We start from the raw sequence: 17,134 nt of genomic DNA, 5'->3' as shown, positions 1-17,134 counted from the left end.
AAAGTTCTCACTAATTTCTTCCCTCTGCACACCAAATCTCTCTATTTGTACAGTAGTATTGAGTATTAGGAAGGAACATAATCCTCAAATGCACTTTTTCATACGCTTAATACACAATATACATGTACATCATGGCCAGTGGCTGTACTGTCACACAATGACAAAATGGCCAAATATCTATCTAAAATGTTTGTAATGTCTGTAAATTAACAAACAAATAGTCATGTTTACTATAAATTATGTACTGGTGTTTTCCTAATTTACAACCTCTGTCAGACTTTACAAAAACAATATCTTGAACTGAAGAGATTTTATAAGCTTGTTTGAATAAAGTGTTTGGAAAATTTGAAGTAATACAATGTTGTTTTAGCTCATTAACTTACATTGGCAAAGACAGATCTACACAAACTCCACAACATTTAACTGCTTGTACCTGTATGAGTGAGTGATATTGTGACAAATAAACCCCTCTTAATATGAATAAGAGTTATATTATAGTAAAGCAGTTAGTAAGAGTCCCAACAATTTAATTAAGGTATTTGATATCAAAGGTACAGTAGAATACACTTGAATAATACAGTATGAACAGTATGAAAGTGTTCCATTTGGAACAGATATCAAGAAATACAGTTAAGCACATTGTAAAGATGGCTGGCACAAAATAATTTTGTGGAAAATGGCTTTTGCACACCTAGATTAAAAGGGTCAAAAGCAGATGCGTAGGCAAGGAGCAGTAGGCGACATCAACAATAAAGGAAGGAACCTGCACATTGTCAGCTTGCATGGTACTGTACAAGAGCAAAGTTTTATGGAAGCAACGTTTCGGTCAGGAGGAAAGTCTCCTGACCTAAACCTATTGCTTCGATAATAAAACTTTACTCTTGTACCGTGCAAGCTGGCAGTGTGCAGGCAACATAATAAAGTTCTCACTAATTTCTTCCCTCTGCACACCAAATCTCTCTATTTGTACAGTAGTATTGAGTATTAGGAAGGAACATAATCCTCAAATGCACTTTTTCATACGCTTAATACACAATATACATGTACATGTACATCATGGCCAGTGGCTGTACTGTCACACAATGACAAAATGTCCAAATATCTATTTATCAATGGTCATCATGCTGACAAAATCTTTGTAGTAAATAACATTCTTCTCTGGGTCAACAGCGGCTGACAGCATCTCCTCCAGTTCCTCCTGTGTGAAGGGCTCACCTGAGTGAATATTAGCATGTTGTTTTTTGTTGTTGTTTCAGATTATATTTTCTGCAACATATTACACAGTCGACAAGAACTGATTCCCAAGCTACAACCCACCAGTTCTTGTTGCCGAGTGACACAGTCATACAATTGATTATAAATTAAAAGGGGTTTCAATTATATTGTATGTTTTTGTTAAAATAATAACACACATGTGGTATAAATGTGCGGTAAGCACCACCTCTTTTTGGAGTTCTGAGTTGCTGATTGGATCAAATTGGTATCCTGACCTGAAAATGTATTTTCAGTTTACTAAGAGAAGAAACAGGGAGACCCATGATATTGAACAAAGACTCTATATTAGAGATTCCTATTGGAATATAGAGCTATTTAACACTCATTTTAACAAAAACATATCACTCAGACCCAAACCCCCTGTAGTGTAGGGCACATACAAAGCAAATATAAATACACAAAGTGATTGCCTTCCACTATACTTTGTGAGATAGTGTCAGGGTTGGGGTTTACATTTTAGACATATACCTGTAGAATAATAAACTGCTATTACTGATTTTACCTTCCTGTGTCATGTACTTTTTCAGCTCGTCCGGTTGCAAGTGTCCTTTATTCTGCTGGTCCAGAACCTGGGAATATGTCAGCTGTTTTGTTATGAAGGCATTAATTATGCAAGTATTATCATTGCTTTTGCTCATAACCTGTTTTTCCCCAGAGCCCCATAGCCAAAGGCTGATAACATCCATTCCTCCAAAAAGATGGCAACAGCTAACTAACTAGTACCATTGATACCGGTCTCCTTCTAAGTCTATACAGTATATCTAATATTCTAGAGTCAACAGCAAAGATAAAGGTGGTTATCTGCAACTGTGTACAACCCGTAAACAACCACAGCCCTGGAGGATGCAGGCCCAGTATCAGGTCTCACCTCAAATGCTTGGAGCAGCAGGTCCTCTGGGATGGGACGGAACCTAACACACACACACACACACACACACACACACACACACACACACACACACACACACACACACACACACACACACACACACACACACACACACACACACACACACACACACACCACTGCTATCATTGTCCACTGCAAAGCATATTACCGCCACATTGTACAATTATAAACAATGTTACATAATCGCTATTAAAGAAGTGTTACTTGCGCTCCATCAGTATGCTGGTCATGACTGGGACGAATTTCTCAAAGCGAATATATCCTGTAGGCTCCTCCTCCTCCATCTGGTAAACAGGAATGAGACGCAACGATGAGGGATACCTTTTTTCTCCATACTACATTTATTCCTAAATGGCGAAAAACTCTCTAACTATAATTTTGCATAACATAGCTTCAATGTCAGAAAGAAACCCCACTATGTATCCTAAGTCACATGTCTACATCATATCTGAATCAAGGTATATCTTAAAACCTGCTTAGTTTTAGTTTGTTCATTCACATTATGTCCATTATGTTCTAACCTCAGCTATTATGTCATGTAGCTCCCCCTCAGTGGGGAAGAGGCCCAGGGAACGGATGATGGTGCCAATCTCCCTAAAACACAAACACATTACACACAGTTTTGTCTGCAGTGCTGTAGTCCATTTTATGCATAAGTTAGTAGGCTACATAAAGTAACAAGGCATGTTGAGTCCCAAAATAGGTGTCAAGTCTGTGACAGGTAGCTCCCCAAATTCATGTCAGTATTTTGCTACTGGTAGCAGCAATTTAAGATTTAAACCATTAAATCAACTCACCGGACATCCACTGTTTTGTTGAAATCATGGTCGAACACTTGAAATGCTTCACTGATCTTCTTGTGGACCTCAAGGACTACGGCCTCTGATCCCATGCAGACAGGGATGAAGAAAGGACAGAATGAACCAATCAGATAAAAAGCAATATGCTAAAATTGTGAATGAATGGCTGTGCATGGATTGGATAGATTATAGAGATTAGGGACATCATTTGGTTGGCATTTATGACCAATAGCCAATGGGTCAACAGGGGGTCCAAGACCCCTAGAGGATGGTCCTCAGAGTTACTAGGGGGGCTGCCAAATGTTTGTGCTAATTAATTCCCCCCCCCCCCCCCAAAAAGATGTAAATGTCTGAAAATATACATTAACATATTATTAGCAAAGATAAAGTGTAAACACTGATGATGATAGCGCTGTAAAACAAATCTATGAAGCATCAAACTGTAGCATCACTAGAGGCACAGGCACTTGAAAAAAAAACCTGTGGAATGCTCCAAAGCTACTCTCAAATCTTTCAAAGGTCAGCATTGGCAGACATTGATGAGACACATTAATCAGATGAATATGGTGAAATTTGAAAGCCTCTTGTCTTGTGAAAAAAAAAAACAGTGGGAGTCCATCCCTGCTTTGTCTCTCCACTGTGTGGCTGAACTAGCCCAGTTTGGAACCCATATCGTGGAGAGTGAGGTTCTAAACGGGGCTGTATGGCTGCAGAACATTAATAGGCTAATAGCAGTAGGCCTATGCCAACTTCATTCAGCGTTCATTCAGCGATTAAACAATTAAAAAAAATAAAGAATAAGCTGCTATACAAACCTGCACTTGCCTTGTCTTCCGCCATTCTTTTTGTTTATGTTCTGTTGCCTAGGAACGGGTTACTTGCTTCAAGGACGTGTCACTCTGCTTATTTCCTCGCACTCTTTACCATGAAGTCAATTATTCAATGGTCTTGAAAAACTATTAATAATGTGCAGCGTATAAAAGTCTCTTTGACATCACGTTATTGTGGTGGTTTATAATGGATCTTCGCTTAAACTTGTGAAATGCTATGATTTTTATATCAGAGAAATTGACTCAATTCATAAACTACCATTCCCACAATTCCAAGCGCGAGTCTATTCTCTTCCGGGGTGGATTGGACATGTTGGCTAAGCTAAGATCAGCTGTCAAGAGAAGGTGAGATGGTGCTTTGACTTTAGATTTGTGCTCATGATAAGATATTGATCACGTGTCGAAACATATTAGTATGAGATTAGACCAGTTTTTAATTACATTTTTAATTTTGTTAACTTGAGAAAGCGGGTTGAAGTTGACAGTCGTTTTGGGCCATGCTGTTCAACCAGTGATAGGCAAGTTAACAGGAACAGCATTTATATAAGCTTTATCATCTGACTAAAGTTATTGCAAACCAATTCACTAGGACACTAGGACAGGGGTCTTCAACAGCCGGTCCGGGACCCTTAGGGGGTTCTCAGAGTTAAAGGGGCGCCGCCAAATCTTTGTGTGATATGGATTTATTTTTTAACCACTTAACCACAAGAATCCCTAATCTGAGGGGAACATTAGCCGAAAATAGCAGATCTACAAGCTGTGTGCTTGTAGATCGGCTATTTTTGGCAAAGAGGTTTGGTAGTGTGGGGGGGAAAAGAGCAGATCAAGTACTGAGCCATAAAGGTCAAGTTTACTAAGTATTGAGGGTTTCAGTGCTTAAATGTCTGAAAAAAACTAATTCATTCTAACGAAAACATGAATTCACGCAACACTGATTCTATGAAGTCTGAGTCTGAGTCTATGAAGCTATCTATGAAATCTATGAAAAGGTTTAATGTGCAACACAATGTTATACAATATGTAGTGGGGGGTCCCTGTTTCATCGCTCTCTCAGCTAAGCCTGAAAAACGTTGAAGACCCCTGCACTAGGAAATTAATGTATTTTATAAGAGATAGCCCAATGAATTAGGTTATTATCTCTTTAAATTAATTAAGCCAGAAATGTTTCCAACCTGAAAGCATAACTTCATTACAGTCTTGTTACTGCACTAAAATATTGTATTTATAGCAAGGGGGTGTGTGCAGTGAATTCCAGGATTAAGTTCCACCCACTAAATCTTGTAAAGTAGCCCAGCCTGTCTGTGTTTTGGGGTAATATTAATAAACATTGATTTTCCTTGTGTAGGCTACCTCAGGGGCTTTAGCTATGGATATACTGTATCTTTCCTCTATATTTCATAAATTGTATAATGGAAGTGTGTGTGTGTGTGTGTGTGTGTGTGTGTGTGTGTGTGTGTGTGTGTGTGTGTGTGTGTGTGTGTGTGTGTGTGTGTGTGTGTGTGTGTGTGTGTGTGTGTGTGCGATCGCACGTGCCAGGCTGATGTTGTGGATGTAGTAGTGTGTAGTTGTTGTGATGCCTCTGGAGGTGAAATGGCCATTCCCACAGTGCCCCCCTTTGGCCTGGAGGCTCTCCAGCTCCCTGGTCATGGGCATGGTGGGCTCTTACTCGTACTTTTGGACCAGTAAGTTTGATGGCATGTTTGTTTACATTCATTCAGTGGCGTGTTCTACCGTGTTACGCTATATACGTAGCGTGACCTGCAGAACATTTTCGTAGCCAAGCATAGCCCTCTACTAACCATTTCATCCACTGAAAACGTGCTAGCGTATCTCCACGCGCATGTCGTGCAGGGAATGATGATCGCATCCCTCCGAAAAAAAACTAGAACACACCACTTACACAACTCTCTCAGACACCAATGATGACACACACTGCACAGTAAAATCCAGAGTCTTCATTAATCTCTGAGGGTGTACAAATGTAGCCAAATGGACCCTTGGTTGCTTTTGTACACTCAGATTTACAAATGGAAAATTCAACCTGAGGATTTTACTATGTAGTGAGGACCTCACAGCGGTTCACTTCACAGCATATTTCCCCCCCTCTCTTTCCTTGTAGAGTACATGAACTACCTGACAATTCACAACCAGGAAGTTCTGTTGGACCTTATTGATCAGCGCCCTGCAGACACACCCCTTATCACACTGTCCAATCACCAGTCCTGCATGGATGACCCGCATATTTGGGGTAAGGACACGCACACCAAATACTTTTTTTTTTTGTAAAAATAAAATATATAATAATAATAATAATTTCTGTATCTGTAAGATAGTGATATAATCAAATGTCTTTGCTACTTTATGACAGGAGTACTAAGGCTCAAACAATTATGGAACTTCCGGAAAATGCGGTGGTGAGCTGGTCATTCATGTTGATCTGTTTTTAATCATATTGATCTACTATAGCCATGATTACTGTATGAATAATATCTCAGTGCATTGACCATGCGTGATGATTACCCTTCACTGTCATTGAACAGGACCCCAGCTGCCTCTGACATCTGCTTCACCTCAGAGGTCCACTCCAGGTTCTTCAGCCGTGGTAAATGTGTTCCTGTGTGCAGAGGTGAGTGTCTATTTGTAGCACAAGTGTGCATGTAGGCTATTAGATTTGTCTTAGTTTCTGTTCACGACCATTACTATTCTGGGTTGCATGCAGTGGTGTAAAGTAACTAAGTACATTTACTCAAGTACTGTACTTAAGTACAATTTTGAGGTACTTTTACTTTACCGGAGTATTTCCAATTGTCTATACTTTTACTTCTACTCCACTACATCTCCACTACAGGCAAATAATGTACTTTTACTCCACTACAATTATTTGAAAACATTAGTTACTTTTCAGATATAAATATATTACATTATAAAACATATATTAACCACTTTAGCCCTATTTTATACCTAGGCGTTTATGGTAAAACAGTAGAACAGGTTGACAGTTTCACATATCTTGGACTCACTCTGGACAACAGACTTAGGTTTGATCAACACATTACATCTATCTATAAACGTTTTCAGCAAAGACTTCATGTAATCGGCAAGTTAAGATCATTATCTGTTGCCCCTCATCTTCTGCTATTACTGTACAAAAGCATCATTCAACCCGTTTTGTTGTATTGTTCCGCATGTTTTTTTTACCATACTGTCCATGCCTAACAGAAACAAACTTTACAGTATCACCCGTATTGCCTCCAAAATCATCGGACTTCCCACACCCACACTTGCTGATATGAACAATAAGGCAATCACACGCTTAGCACTTTTGATAACAAATGACACTGATCATCCCCTGTATCGCTACTTCAACCTCATGCCATCTGGTCGGAGATACAGAACCTTAAAGTGGCAAAAGGTTCGTTTTAGCAGGAGTTTTGTCCCCTCAGCCATCGCGGCATTAAACCAACTTCCCCGTCCATAGGAGGGTTTTCTGTGTACAGTCCTGCAAACCTCATGTTTTTGTCTTTGTGATATGTTGTTTTTGTTGTTATGTTGTTATTAATGAACAGACCTTGTGAAGACAATTTTCCCCTCGGGGACAATACACATTATTATTATTATTATTATTGTTGTTATTATTATTATTATTATTAGGCATTTTTGTACTTTTACTTTTGGTACATTTTGATACCAATAATTTTTTACTTTTACTCAAGTAAATTTTGAATTCCGGACTTTTACTTGTAACAGAGTACTTCTACATTGCAATATTGATACTTTTACTTAAAACATATGAGTACTTTTTCCACCACTGGTTGAATGGCAACATAATGTGCCGGCACCCATTGGACAGGATGGTAGACAGTATGTCTCAAGACTTTACCTCCAAAATGTCTCTCTTAGATTGCCAGTGCCAAGACGGGAAGGATTAGCTATTATACTTTTAGAGTCTGTGTAATAACCAGGGATGGAAGTGTTAATTATGATGCTTGTTTGTTTTTTAGGGGATGGTGTTTACCAGAAAGGCATGGACTTCATTCTGGAGAGGTTAAATAAAGGGGAATGGGTGCATATTTTTCCAGAAGGTACTCTGCCACTGTCTCTTCTCTTTGCTTCTATTGTGTTTCTTATTTTTTATGTCACTGCTGTTATTATAAAAGTACCCTCCTCTCAACAGGTAAAGTGAACATGACAGAACCGTATGAGTTCATACGGTTAAAATGGGGTGAGTGACTAGCGTTCTTGCTACATGCTTCATGTTGTTGTTTTTTTGTCACTTTGAACTTAATACAAATTGAAATTCTAATAAAGTAGATGGTCTACTGCTTAGCTGTGTACTCTTGAAATGCTTGAAATAGGGACACCAGGGTTGATGTGGTTAAAATGTCAAATTGTATAAATTTGTTCCCATGTTATAGGTATGGGTCGGCTAATAGCAGAGTGCTCCCTAAACCCCATCATACTGCCCCTCTGGCATGTAGGTGAGTTACACATTCTATGATGAACACACCTATTGAAGAATTATGCTACCCCACATGTATCTGTGACAGTGTTCCTCTAGATGTATCTTTTAATATTATTATAAAATGTATAGGGCTGTGAATCCATTTTGTTCTCCCTGTATAAAAAGTACATGGTACACACCAAATTTGATTTGTATAATGGGCCTATAACACTTAACAAAAACCAGGTGCTCACAGTTGATTAAATTAAAACATAAATACATTTAAAACCAGTTCATGAATATAACAATAAAATAATAGTGATAACAGAAAGATATGTCTCTTATCTGTGTGGAGAACTATTGAACCACATGGTGGCTACAGCTGCTATGTGGGTGTTTGAAATGTTACAATCAGTTTCATGTGTTGTCTCAGGTATGTGTGATGTACTCCCTAATGTGAAGCCATACATTCCTCAAACAGGAAAGGTAAGAACACAAACACACCTCAAAGCTGGGAGACATTTCACTTGGTACACAATTTTAGGTCTGACTGACCATTGTTTCAAATTACTTTTTGCTTTCAGAAAATCACAGTGCTGGTGGGGAAACCTTTTAGTGTCAAAGACCTAGTTGAGTCGCTCCGAGCCGAAAACAAGAGCCAGGTGAAACTACATGTGCAAACTTGTAAACATGGGCTGGAAAATGTGTTTCGTGTTGAAAAACATGAATTTTCCATATTTAATCGTTCCTGCCTTTTGAATGTTTATCCCCAGATGGAAATGAGAAAGATCTTGACTGATTTTATCCAAGGAGAATTTCGCAGCCTGAAATCCCAGGCAGAGGCACTCCACTCACAGATACAGACCAAATCATGAGTGCCACACATCACATGGATCTACCTCACTCCTCAAGGGATGATCATTTACCTTAACTTCAGGGTAATAGCTGAATCAAGACAGTTTGAACAGCACACACACACACACACACACACACACACACACACACACACACACACACACACACACACACACACACACACACACACACACACACACACACACACACACACACTCAATGGACTTGGAATGGGTGGAATGTAGCTACAGTGCATTTAGAAAGTATTCAGAACCAGCTGGAAATGGGAAACTGTCATATAACCAACATACTTCGAAAGCTAAAATGTTGCAGCCTTATTCTAAAATTGTTTACATTTTTCCTCATCAATGTACACTCAATTTTCCATAATGATAAAAGTGGCAAATTTATTAAAAAGAAAACACTGAATTATCACATTGACATTCAAACGTTTTACTACGTACTTTTGACTTCAACTATGACACGACAAGCTTTGCACACCTGGAGTTGGGGGGATTGTGTACCATTCTTCTCTGCAGATTCTCTCAAGCTCTGTCAGGTTGGATGGGGACTGTTGGACAGCTGTTTTCATGTCTCTCCAGAGATGTTTGATTGGGTTTAAGTCAGGGCTCTGACTTGGACCAACCAAATGGGTAATTTTCTGAGCTACTGACTTGCAAGGATCCATTTAGTTAACTATCAACTGTTTCGCTGGGGACCCCTGGAACCCCCTCAAGGACCTCTGGGGGTTCCCGATTAAAAAAACAACAACAAAAAAACCACACTAAGGAATATGCAAAAAAATGTTATAAATGTAAATAGAAAATTCTAAAATATATACAGTAATGGCACACTGAGGTGCCTTTGGTAGCTGCTGTGTGCATGGGTCTTACCTCCGAATGTTATATCAATACTGTATACTTTAAAGTTTATATACTGTGTGATGCGTGCGTTCTTCTTACTGAGAGTCCTTTAGATGTTTTTAGCAATTTCATGTGTGAGGAGAGGCTCTGCCACAAAGTGCAGATTGGTGGTCCACCAAATGCTCCTCTTTCATAAAACTTGTCCGTGTCTGAGTCAGACATTGTGAAATTAGGAAATTGATACAGTCTTCAGTTGGTAGCCTAACATGCAGTGCAGCCACGGTCTTCTCTGAATTCTAGCTGCATGCCTCTCCAGTCTCTGAAGTCTGTGATCAAGCGCAGTGGTGTGTAAACACAGAATCAGAACAGCCAGGGCAGTTCATATGTGCTTACTTGTGTTAGGCAAAACAAAGTTACAGCTATGGGAGCTACTAAACACGTTGGAATCTAATGGATGTCAAAGGCTCGCCAACTGCCCAATTTTGGAATGCGTGTACAGTATGTACACAGTAAGAGGGGGTGAGTTGAACAAAAATCATGGCTGATTTATAGACACTGCCAACAATTAAGGGGTCTTGGCAGACTGACCAAATCCTTTAAACAATGATTGCATATAAGGCTACACTCTGCAACATAAAATGTGAAAAAGGTGAAGGGGTCTGAATACTTTCTGGATGCAATGTAGTCTTCCTCCCTCTTTTAGATAACTGGTTCATCTCAGCCATGGTCACCCCTCTTTAGCAGACTCAGGAAATATTGAAGCAATGCCAGGGAATGTTTGGTGTTACATTAAGGTGTGTCATAAAGTGATCAGTATCACAGATGTTTTTAGGGAGCATTTGAGTTTTCTTCCTTGCACCAGAGCTTTCTTCACATTTCAATGCATGAATTTTGTCACATTTTATTTAGCAAATGCATGATTCTGTTACTTGAATGCACATTGATTCATGTTCTGTCCTCTTACGCAGTCATTCATTTAATTGGCCTGAAAGATTAGAATATTGGAATATTTCCCCCATAACCTGGTCCTGGACCTGCCTTTGTATTGCTGTACTTTTAAGAGAAACTGGTCCACTGAGCTGCTTGGCTGTGTTTGACATACAACCCCAGTCGTGTTAACCTGTGTAGATCAGTGGTTCCCAACCTCGGGTTTAGCCCCCCTTTTGGAGGCCATGTCTGTTTGGAGTTCGTCCAACTTTGTAAACATGTTGCATAAAATCATACCTAACTCCCACATTTAACATCATTGTGGATGTGGAGCACACTAACATTGTTAAAAAAAATGATTCAAAAATAGCAAAAGTAGTAGATCTACTAGCTAACAACAAGATGCATTATGAGCTTATAGATGTTTTTGCTATTCATCACACAAGTATTAGGGGTAAGTGGTTAAAATGAAAAAGTGTGTGCGCATGTGTGTTGGGGGTCTCAGCTTTGTCAGATCTAAGGAAAAAGATAATGGGAACCGCTGTTCTACTGTATATAATGGTTGTCCTCTAGAGTGATTGACTGATTGTATGAAAATCTAAAGGTTCATAATGTTCATTGGAAATGACTTGCATATGCTGTCAGGATGAAATATTGATTATAGGGCATGACTGCTGTTCTACAGTTACTTGTTACCTCTTTGTTGTCATGGAAGCCTGGCATTAATGACATGACTGCACTATAGGTCATACAATGCAGAACCCTTTCATATCCATGTGTTCATAACCAGTCTATTCTCTGTCTTCAGAATATCATGTCCTTGTCATCTTCCATGTAGGAGCTGTACATTTGAAAGGTTTGATGATTAGCTTTTAATTCAATAGATATGAAATGCTATGTTAAAACTCGAAATAGATTTTATTTTCCTCTAGGCTCTTTCCTTTACTTAAATGTAAACGTATTTACCACTGAAATCAGTGTTTTAATCAAAAGTAAGGGCCAAAGTAAGAATGAATTACGGTTATTTGATAAATGTATTGCCTTGCCTACTATGATTTCCACACTTTGCAATGGGTATGCCAATAAAATATTTTCTAAGTTTAAACGTGGTAGTTCAGTCTAGTTGGAGTATTCTTGAGTCTTCTCACCCTGTGTAATATTTTTTTTTAAAAGTGAGCTCTTTGGAACAAATGGTCATCATAAGGACAAATGTCTGCCACCAATCACAGAAGATAGTAATTTTTCTTGCACGCCATAACTACTGTACTATTATGTTCTGCCCTGTTTGTACTTTGTATATTATCAATAGCAAAATAGATGCAAAAGATGGAGTGGCACGTTACACAAACACTGATGACCTATCGAATTCAGTGCACCCAGAGGTCGCTGTTCTTTCACTGATTGAGTGGTCGACAACAGTGACCTAGCTCACGCCACATAAATTGTCAGGTCACCAATTTCGGTGAAACGGGGGAGCGTTTCTCTGAAGATGCGCCAGCTCACGTGATCCCATTTGGCGACGTCACACCTGTCAGTGAGAGCTCCTGTATCTCGAAGATGGCGACCGCAAAGATGCGAGCGTTTAAATTGTCATTTGCCACATTATTTCTGCTATTAACACTAGGGAAATGCGACGAGCAGGTGCCACTGATGTTGTGGACGAGCGAGGGGTGAGGACTCGTGTGTTTTTCTATTTGTATTCCATCAGTGGTTGCATCCTAGAGCTGACATTGGGTTCAGCGTTCATCTTTGCTAGCTACTGTCTGTGGCTAATGTTACTGCCTTGTTAGCTAACGTTACTGATGACAGCTGAAGTAAACGTTTATTTTGTTCGTGATACATTTCCAGGGGCGGATGATCTGAGCCCTTTAAAAAAGATGATATGAAGGGACCTGTTTTGCAAATGTATGACACCGTCCACTAGACGCTAGTGCTCCTAATGGCCCACATCTAATAGCAAATTGTTCACTGTTATTGATTCAGACTGAGGGTAGTAATTTCTAGACTTAATGTTATTACTCCTCGGCCTGTCTTATAGAGATTATAGAGGCTGCATAATATGACTTATCCTGGATATTTCAGTCTATGACCAAATTAATGTTTTTCTATATACAGTAGCCCCCTGCCTCCCTCTGTCTTCATGTATGTGCTTAGGTAAAATTAAATAAAGGTAAAAGGGTAATGTGATGCTTGCTGGCCTGCCGCAGTTTATAACCTTTTGAAAATGCGTTGAATTCACCCACCAGGTTCTCTCTGCCATCTCAGTCACCACCCACAGCGGGGCACATCGTGGGCAGAGAGCAACTGGGCTCTTACCTGGAGAAAGCTCTTAGTGTTGGTCCACGGAATGTACTGCTCTTCCTCCAGGACAAGGTATAAACACACATAGACAAAACTGTTATATCCATGCAGACCAGTGGTTCTCAAACGTTTTAATTTCAAGGACACCTATAATAACGCATTTGTATACTCAGAGTAAGTTACAGACCTGTAAGGGTCCATTTGGAACCCTGAAGGTCCCTGGACCCCACTTTAAGAACCACTGATGTGATGTGATGTCGACACTGACTCCATTCACTCATGCATTCCCCAATCCTAAATATTTAACCACTTGAGCCCTATTTTCAAAAATAGTGACAATAGCCAATCTACAAGCTCACAACGCCTCAGGATACAACACGTTTTGAGCTTGTAGATCGGCTGTTTTTGAAAAGGTTGAAAGTGGTTTATTTGGTTTAGTATCTGATATGTTCAACTCTAACCAAATTAGGAGGTCAATTATCAAAAAAAAGTACAAGTGACAGGTCCTAATTACCTCACTTTACACACTGTACATGGCTTGGTACAGTGTATGTGTCTAAGTAGAGGAATATTGTGTAAAGACCTATGAAACGGAGGATCACTGAGACAGACATGAGATCTTATACTTTGCCCTTAATAATAATAATAATAAATAATTAGACCTATTTAACCCATTTTGGGCGGGAACCCCTATTTGTAACTATACCTTTCAGGACAGGAACCCCTTTTGGAGTTCTTGTTGCTATGTACAGTATATAGCAACATGCATTTGTTGTATTTTTTTGAATAAATATAGGTCAGGATTTAGAAGGCGTTTTTAGAAAGGTCTAAATGGCTGAATCCGGTGGGGGGAATTCAGTTTTCAGCTTCACCCAGCTGATTGCTGGCCAAGTGGTCAGACTTGAGCGCAGGGGGAGCATTTAGGGGTCCTGCTCAGGGACACCTCGACACACTGTGTATGTGCTGTGACTCAATTTATTTGACTCTTGTCTCCTGGTCTCCATAACAGATGAGCATAGAGGACTTCACCATGTACGGAGGGGCCTTTGGGAACAAGCAGGACAGTGTCTTCCCCAACCTCGAGGTGAGGCAATATTATTCAAAATATTATTGGGAGACCTGTCTCGATAATCAGATAGCTACCTGAGACCGATTGCATCCTAGATCTCCATGTGATGGATTTTAATTGTCTGTCAATGTTTCTATCGTTCATGAAATCGCTCTGAAAGTGATCCAAACAATATTGTTCACCACTATTGTTGTTGTTGTTGTAGTGTGGACACTGCCATCCACAGTTAGAACGATTTTTAAAACAACATAGTTATAGTTATCGTGCTTAGTGTGTGTGGCCATTTACTTGGGAATGTAATGACTTGGATCTAAACTCGTTTTCATAAATTCCAATCCATGGTGTTTTATTTGCGTCTCATGTCCTGTAGGGGGCTCTGAGGTCCTCTCCCTCTCCCCTGGTGCTTCCTGCTGTGTCCTGGCCAGCCTCTAATGCAGTCATTGGTCAGCTCCAGGACCAATTAGAAACCTCCCCTCTCTACATGGACCCCGAAACACTCAGTCAGCTGAGACTCAACGCCTCCTCACCTGCTCTGTTGGTGTTCAGGCTGCCCTATGGCACTGGGTGCGTATACACACACACACACACACGCATTGCTGCGTTAGCGCATACATTTTTGAATGCCAGAAATAATGATTATGGCAGTCCTGAAATTGCAGTTAATTAAACTTTCATGGAGAGAGTGCAGTATTATAAATAACACAACAAATTAAGATAAACTTACTTTTAATGTTCATATATTGGCATGCTTTTAACACAGTTGAGACCGAAATAGGGGTTTCTCTTCTTCTTCTTTACTAAGAAAATAATTGCATTTTTCCTCTCTGTGATCGATTAAGATCATGTTATTTATGGGAGGGCGGCCAATGTCAATCTTTAAACCTTTGGATGCAGTATATCATTGCCTTTATGATTCATCAATGGTGACACTTATTGTGCACACCACTGCCTACTCTACCCCAAAAAATAGCCTGCCTGGTCTAGTAGTAAGGAGGGACCAGCATTTGTTTTTATGTATTCACAGAGCTATTTTAGAAAAGCTCCCCTCCTATAATCTCTCAGCCATGCTTTGCTGGAATGTTGGTAAACCAATTCAATTTACCTACTTTCTTTATTTGTTAGAGCTGTCAACTGAGCTCAGAAATTACATTCAAATTTCGTCTTAAAAATGCGACACTTTTCAATAATATAACAAATTTAACTATGTTTTGCAAAGAAAAGAATGCACATTATGCAAACTGTTCGATATCATTATATCCACAAGAGGGCGATCACAGCCAATTGTTAGGAACACATTTATTTAATGTCTGACAATATTCAAGTACAACTGACCAGGTAAAATAATGAGGGTCACTCTGCAATAGTTTGTAGTTGCCCTCCTGTCCTTAATCAGTTAAACTTTGCAGTAGTTTAGTTGTCCCCCAAAATCTCTCAGGCTTTTGAGTCTTTTTCTTGAGGTGTATTCACACCAGATGGCAACAAATAATGTCACTTGAATTGTGGGGAACACGTCGCTGATTATTGGTCATGCTATGAATGTGTTTGGGTTTGTTAGATGAACGAGAGTCTGATTTTCTGATCATGATCCACTCCCTCACATTCCTATCTTCATTCTCACTCTCTTTTCATCCTTCCTCACTTCATTATCTCTGTCCATAATGTGTTAATTCTTTACCTCCTCCTCTTTCTGGTCTCTCCGGCATCTGGTGTCCTGCAGCGCTGATCTGATGTCTGCAAGGGAGATTCTCAGTGGGAATGGTGAGTCTTGGGCTTATTCTGTTACTTACATATTCATTTAATTGTATTATATTCAAGACCTGAGGCCGGTTCTACAAATGTCTTCTAAATCCTAACAGTTTTCTGAAAAACTAATGTTGCTATAATATCAGTGGTGCTCAAACTTTTTCATGTCAAGGACCCCCAAAATTATATGTATTTGGCCTCTGACTCCCATCTCAAAATATGGTTGTTCCAAGGACCTCCAGAAGCAAAGATTTGAGTTAAAAAGGTTGGCTTTAAAAAATAGATATATTCAATGATTTGCACTTTCAATTTCCACAATCTTTCAAAGCAGATCTACAAGCTCATAGCTATTTTTGAAGAGCAAAAGTACATTTTGAGAACCAATGCTAAAATGTAAAATGACACAGATACTTTCCCGGTTTTAATGTGTTAAATGGAAAATTACCTTTAGAAGCAGGGGATGTTCTGTAAAAAATATATACATGTATATGACCTGCTCCACACACTAGCTGATCTCTTAATTATTTGCTAAAGGGAGAGGTTTCTTCCTTACATATTCATTTATATGCAAGTTGATGAAGACAGTGTGTTTGGTAACTAATGATGGTTGTGCAACTGTTTCATGATATTAAATGCAAATAATGTTTTTTTTTTATAGATGAGGTCATTGGGCAGGTGTTGAGCATCATGAAGACCCAGTCTGTTCCATACACCTCCATCTACACAGCCCTGCGGCCCTCGCGGGTGAGACTGTGTGTGTGTGTGTGTGTGTGTGTGTGTGTGTGTGTGTGTGTGTGTGTGTGTGTGTGTGTGTGTGTGTGTGTGTGTGTGTGTGTGTGTGTGTGTGTGTGTGTGTGTGTGTGTGTGTGTGTGTGTGTGTGTGTGTACACATTTGCTCCATTGAGGAGTTCAGTGATAACAGCATCTTTTCTTGTATTCCTCAGTTTTGTGTTGCAGTGTCAGTCATGTCATAACGTTTTCTATCTATTGATGAACCATTTCTCTCCCTTACCTCTTTCTCTCTCCCTCTCTGGTCTTTCTCCTCGGTCAAATCTCTCTGTAGGATCCGGCGTCTCTGTCCCTGGAGGCAGGTCTGGGTGGAGGGCGCTCTCTTCTGCAG

The 17,134-nt window shown here is 39.7% G+C and overlaps 3 protein-coding genes across 6 annotated transcripts in view; 2 read left to right on the top strand and 1 right to left on the bottom strand.

Annotated features, from left to right (window-relative positions):
• Positions 1-725: 725 nt before the first annotated feature.
• On the bottom strand, positions 726-3,825 carry drc8 (dynein regulatory complex subunit 8; the record flags this gene model as incomplete). Its single annotated transcript, XM_084068511.1, has 7 exons — positions 726-1,215; positions 1,778-1,844; positions 2,144-2,186; positions 2,390-2,469; positions 2,707-2,779; positions 2,983-3,067; positions 3,801-3,825. 7 exons carry the CDS (start codon positions 3,823-3,825, stop codon positions 1,103-1,105), a joined length of 486 nt encoding a protein of 161 aa, XP_083924637.1. The 3' UTR covers positions 726-1,102.
• Positions 3,826-4,112: 287 nt separating this feature from the next.
• Positions 4,113-11,376, top strand: LOC311054364 (tafazzin-like). 4 transcript variants are annotated; one of them, XR_014601717.1, is made up of 11 exons: positions 4,113-4,160; positions 5,352-5,497; positions 5,935-6,063; positions 6,184-6,229; positions 6,356-6,441; positions 7,817-7,897; positions 7,990-8,037; positions 8,231-8,293; positions 8,690-8,742; positions 8,841-10,144; positions 10,252-11,376. XR_014601717.1 is itself a non-coding variant. In XM_084070265.1 (11 exons), exons 2-11 carry the CDS (start codon positions 5,389-5,391, stop codon positions 9,129-9,131), a joined length of 795 nt encoding a protein of 264 aa, XP_083926391.1. In that variant the 5' UTR covers positions 4,113-4,160; positions 5,352-5,388; the 3' UTR covers positions 9,132-11,376. The 4 variants fall into 4 exon arrangements, 2 of the variants coding, with proteins under 2 accessions (XP_083926391.1, XP_083926390.1); XR_014601718.1 differs by having other exon boundaries at positions 8,841-10,465; positions 10,630-11,376; XM_084070265.1 differs by having other exon boundaries at positions 8,841-8,918; positions 9,030-11,376.
• A 1,069-nt stretch (positions 11,377-12,445) lies between these two features.
• LOC311054252 (V-type proton ATPase subunit S1-like) overlaps positions 12,446-17,134 on the top strand; it is a gene marked incomplete at its 3' end in the record, with an annotated part of 5,817 nt that continues 1,128 nt past the window's right edge. The window contains exons 1-7 of the mRNA XM_084070128.1: positions 12,446-12,571; positions 13,148-13,274; positions 14,212-14,286; positions 14,642-14,835; positions 15,989-16,029; positions 16,673-16,758; positions 17,078-17,130. Of these exons, the coding sequence (XP_083926254.1) occupies positions 12,459-12,571; positions 13,148-13,274; positions 14,212-14,286; positions 14,642-14,835; positions 15,989-16,029; positions 16,673-16,758; positions 17,078-17,130 (689 nt within the window). The 5' untranslated portion in view covers positions 12,446-12,458. The remainder of the gene's footprint in view (positions 12,572-13,147; positions 13,275-14,211; positions 14,287-14,641; positions 14,836-15,988; positions 16,030-16,672; positions 16,759-17,077; positions 17,131-17,134) is intronic.

Source organism: Gymnoscopelus microlampas, assembly GCF_963454915.1.
Source record: "Gymnoscopelus microlampas genome assembly, chromosome: 10".
Lineage (NCBI taxonomy): Eukaryota > Metazoa > Chordata > Actinopteri > Myctophiformes > Myctophidae > Gymnoscopelus > Gymnoscopelus microlampas.
Note: the sequence above shows the minus strand (reverse complement) of the source record. Positions and strands in the feature narration are given on the sequence as shown.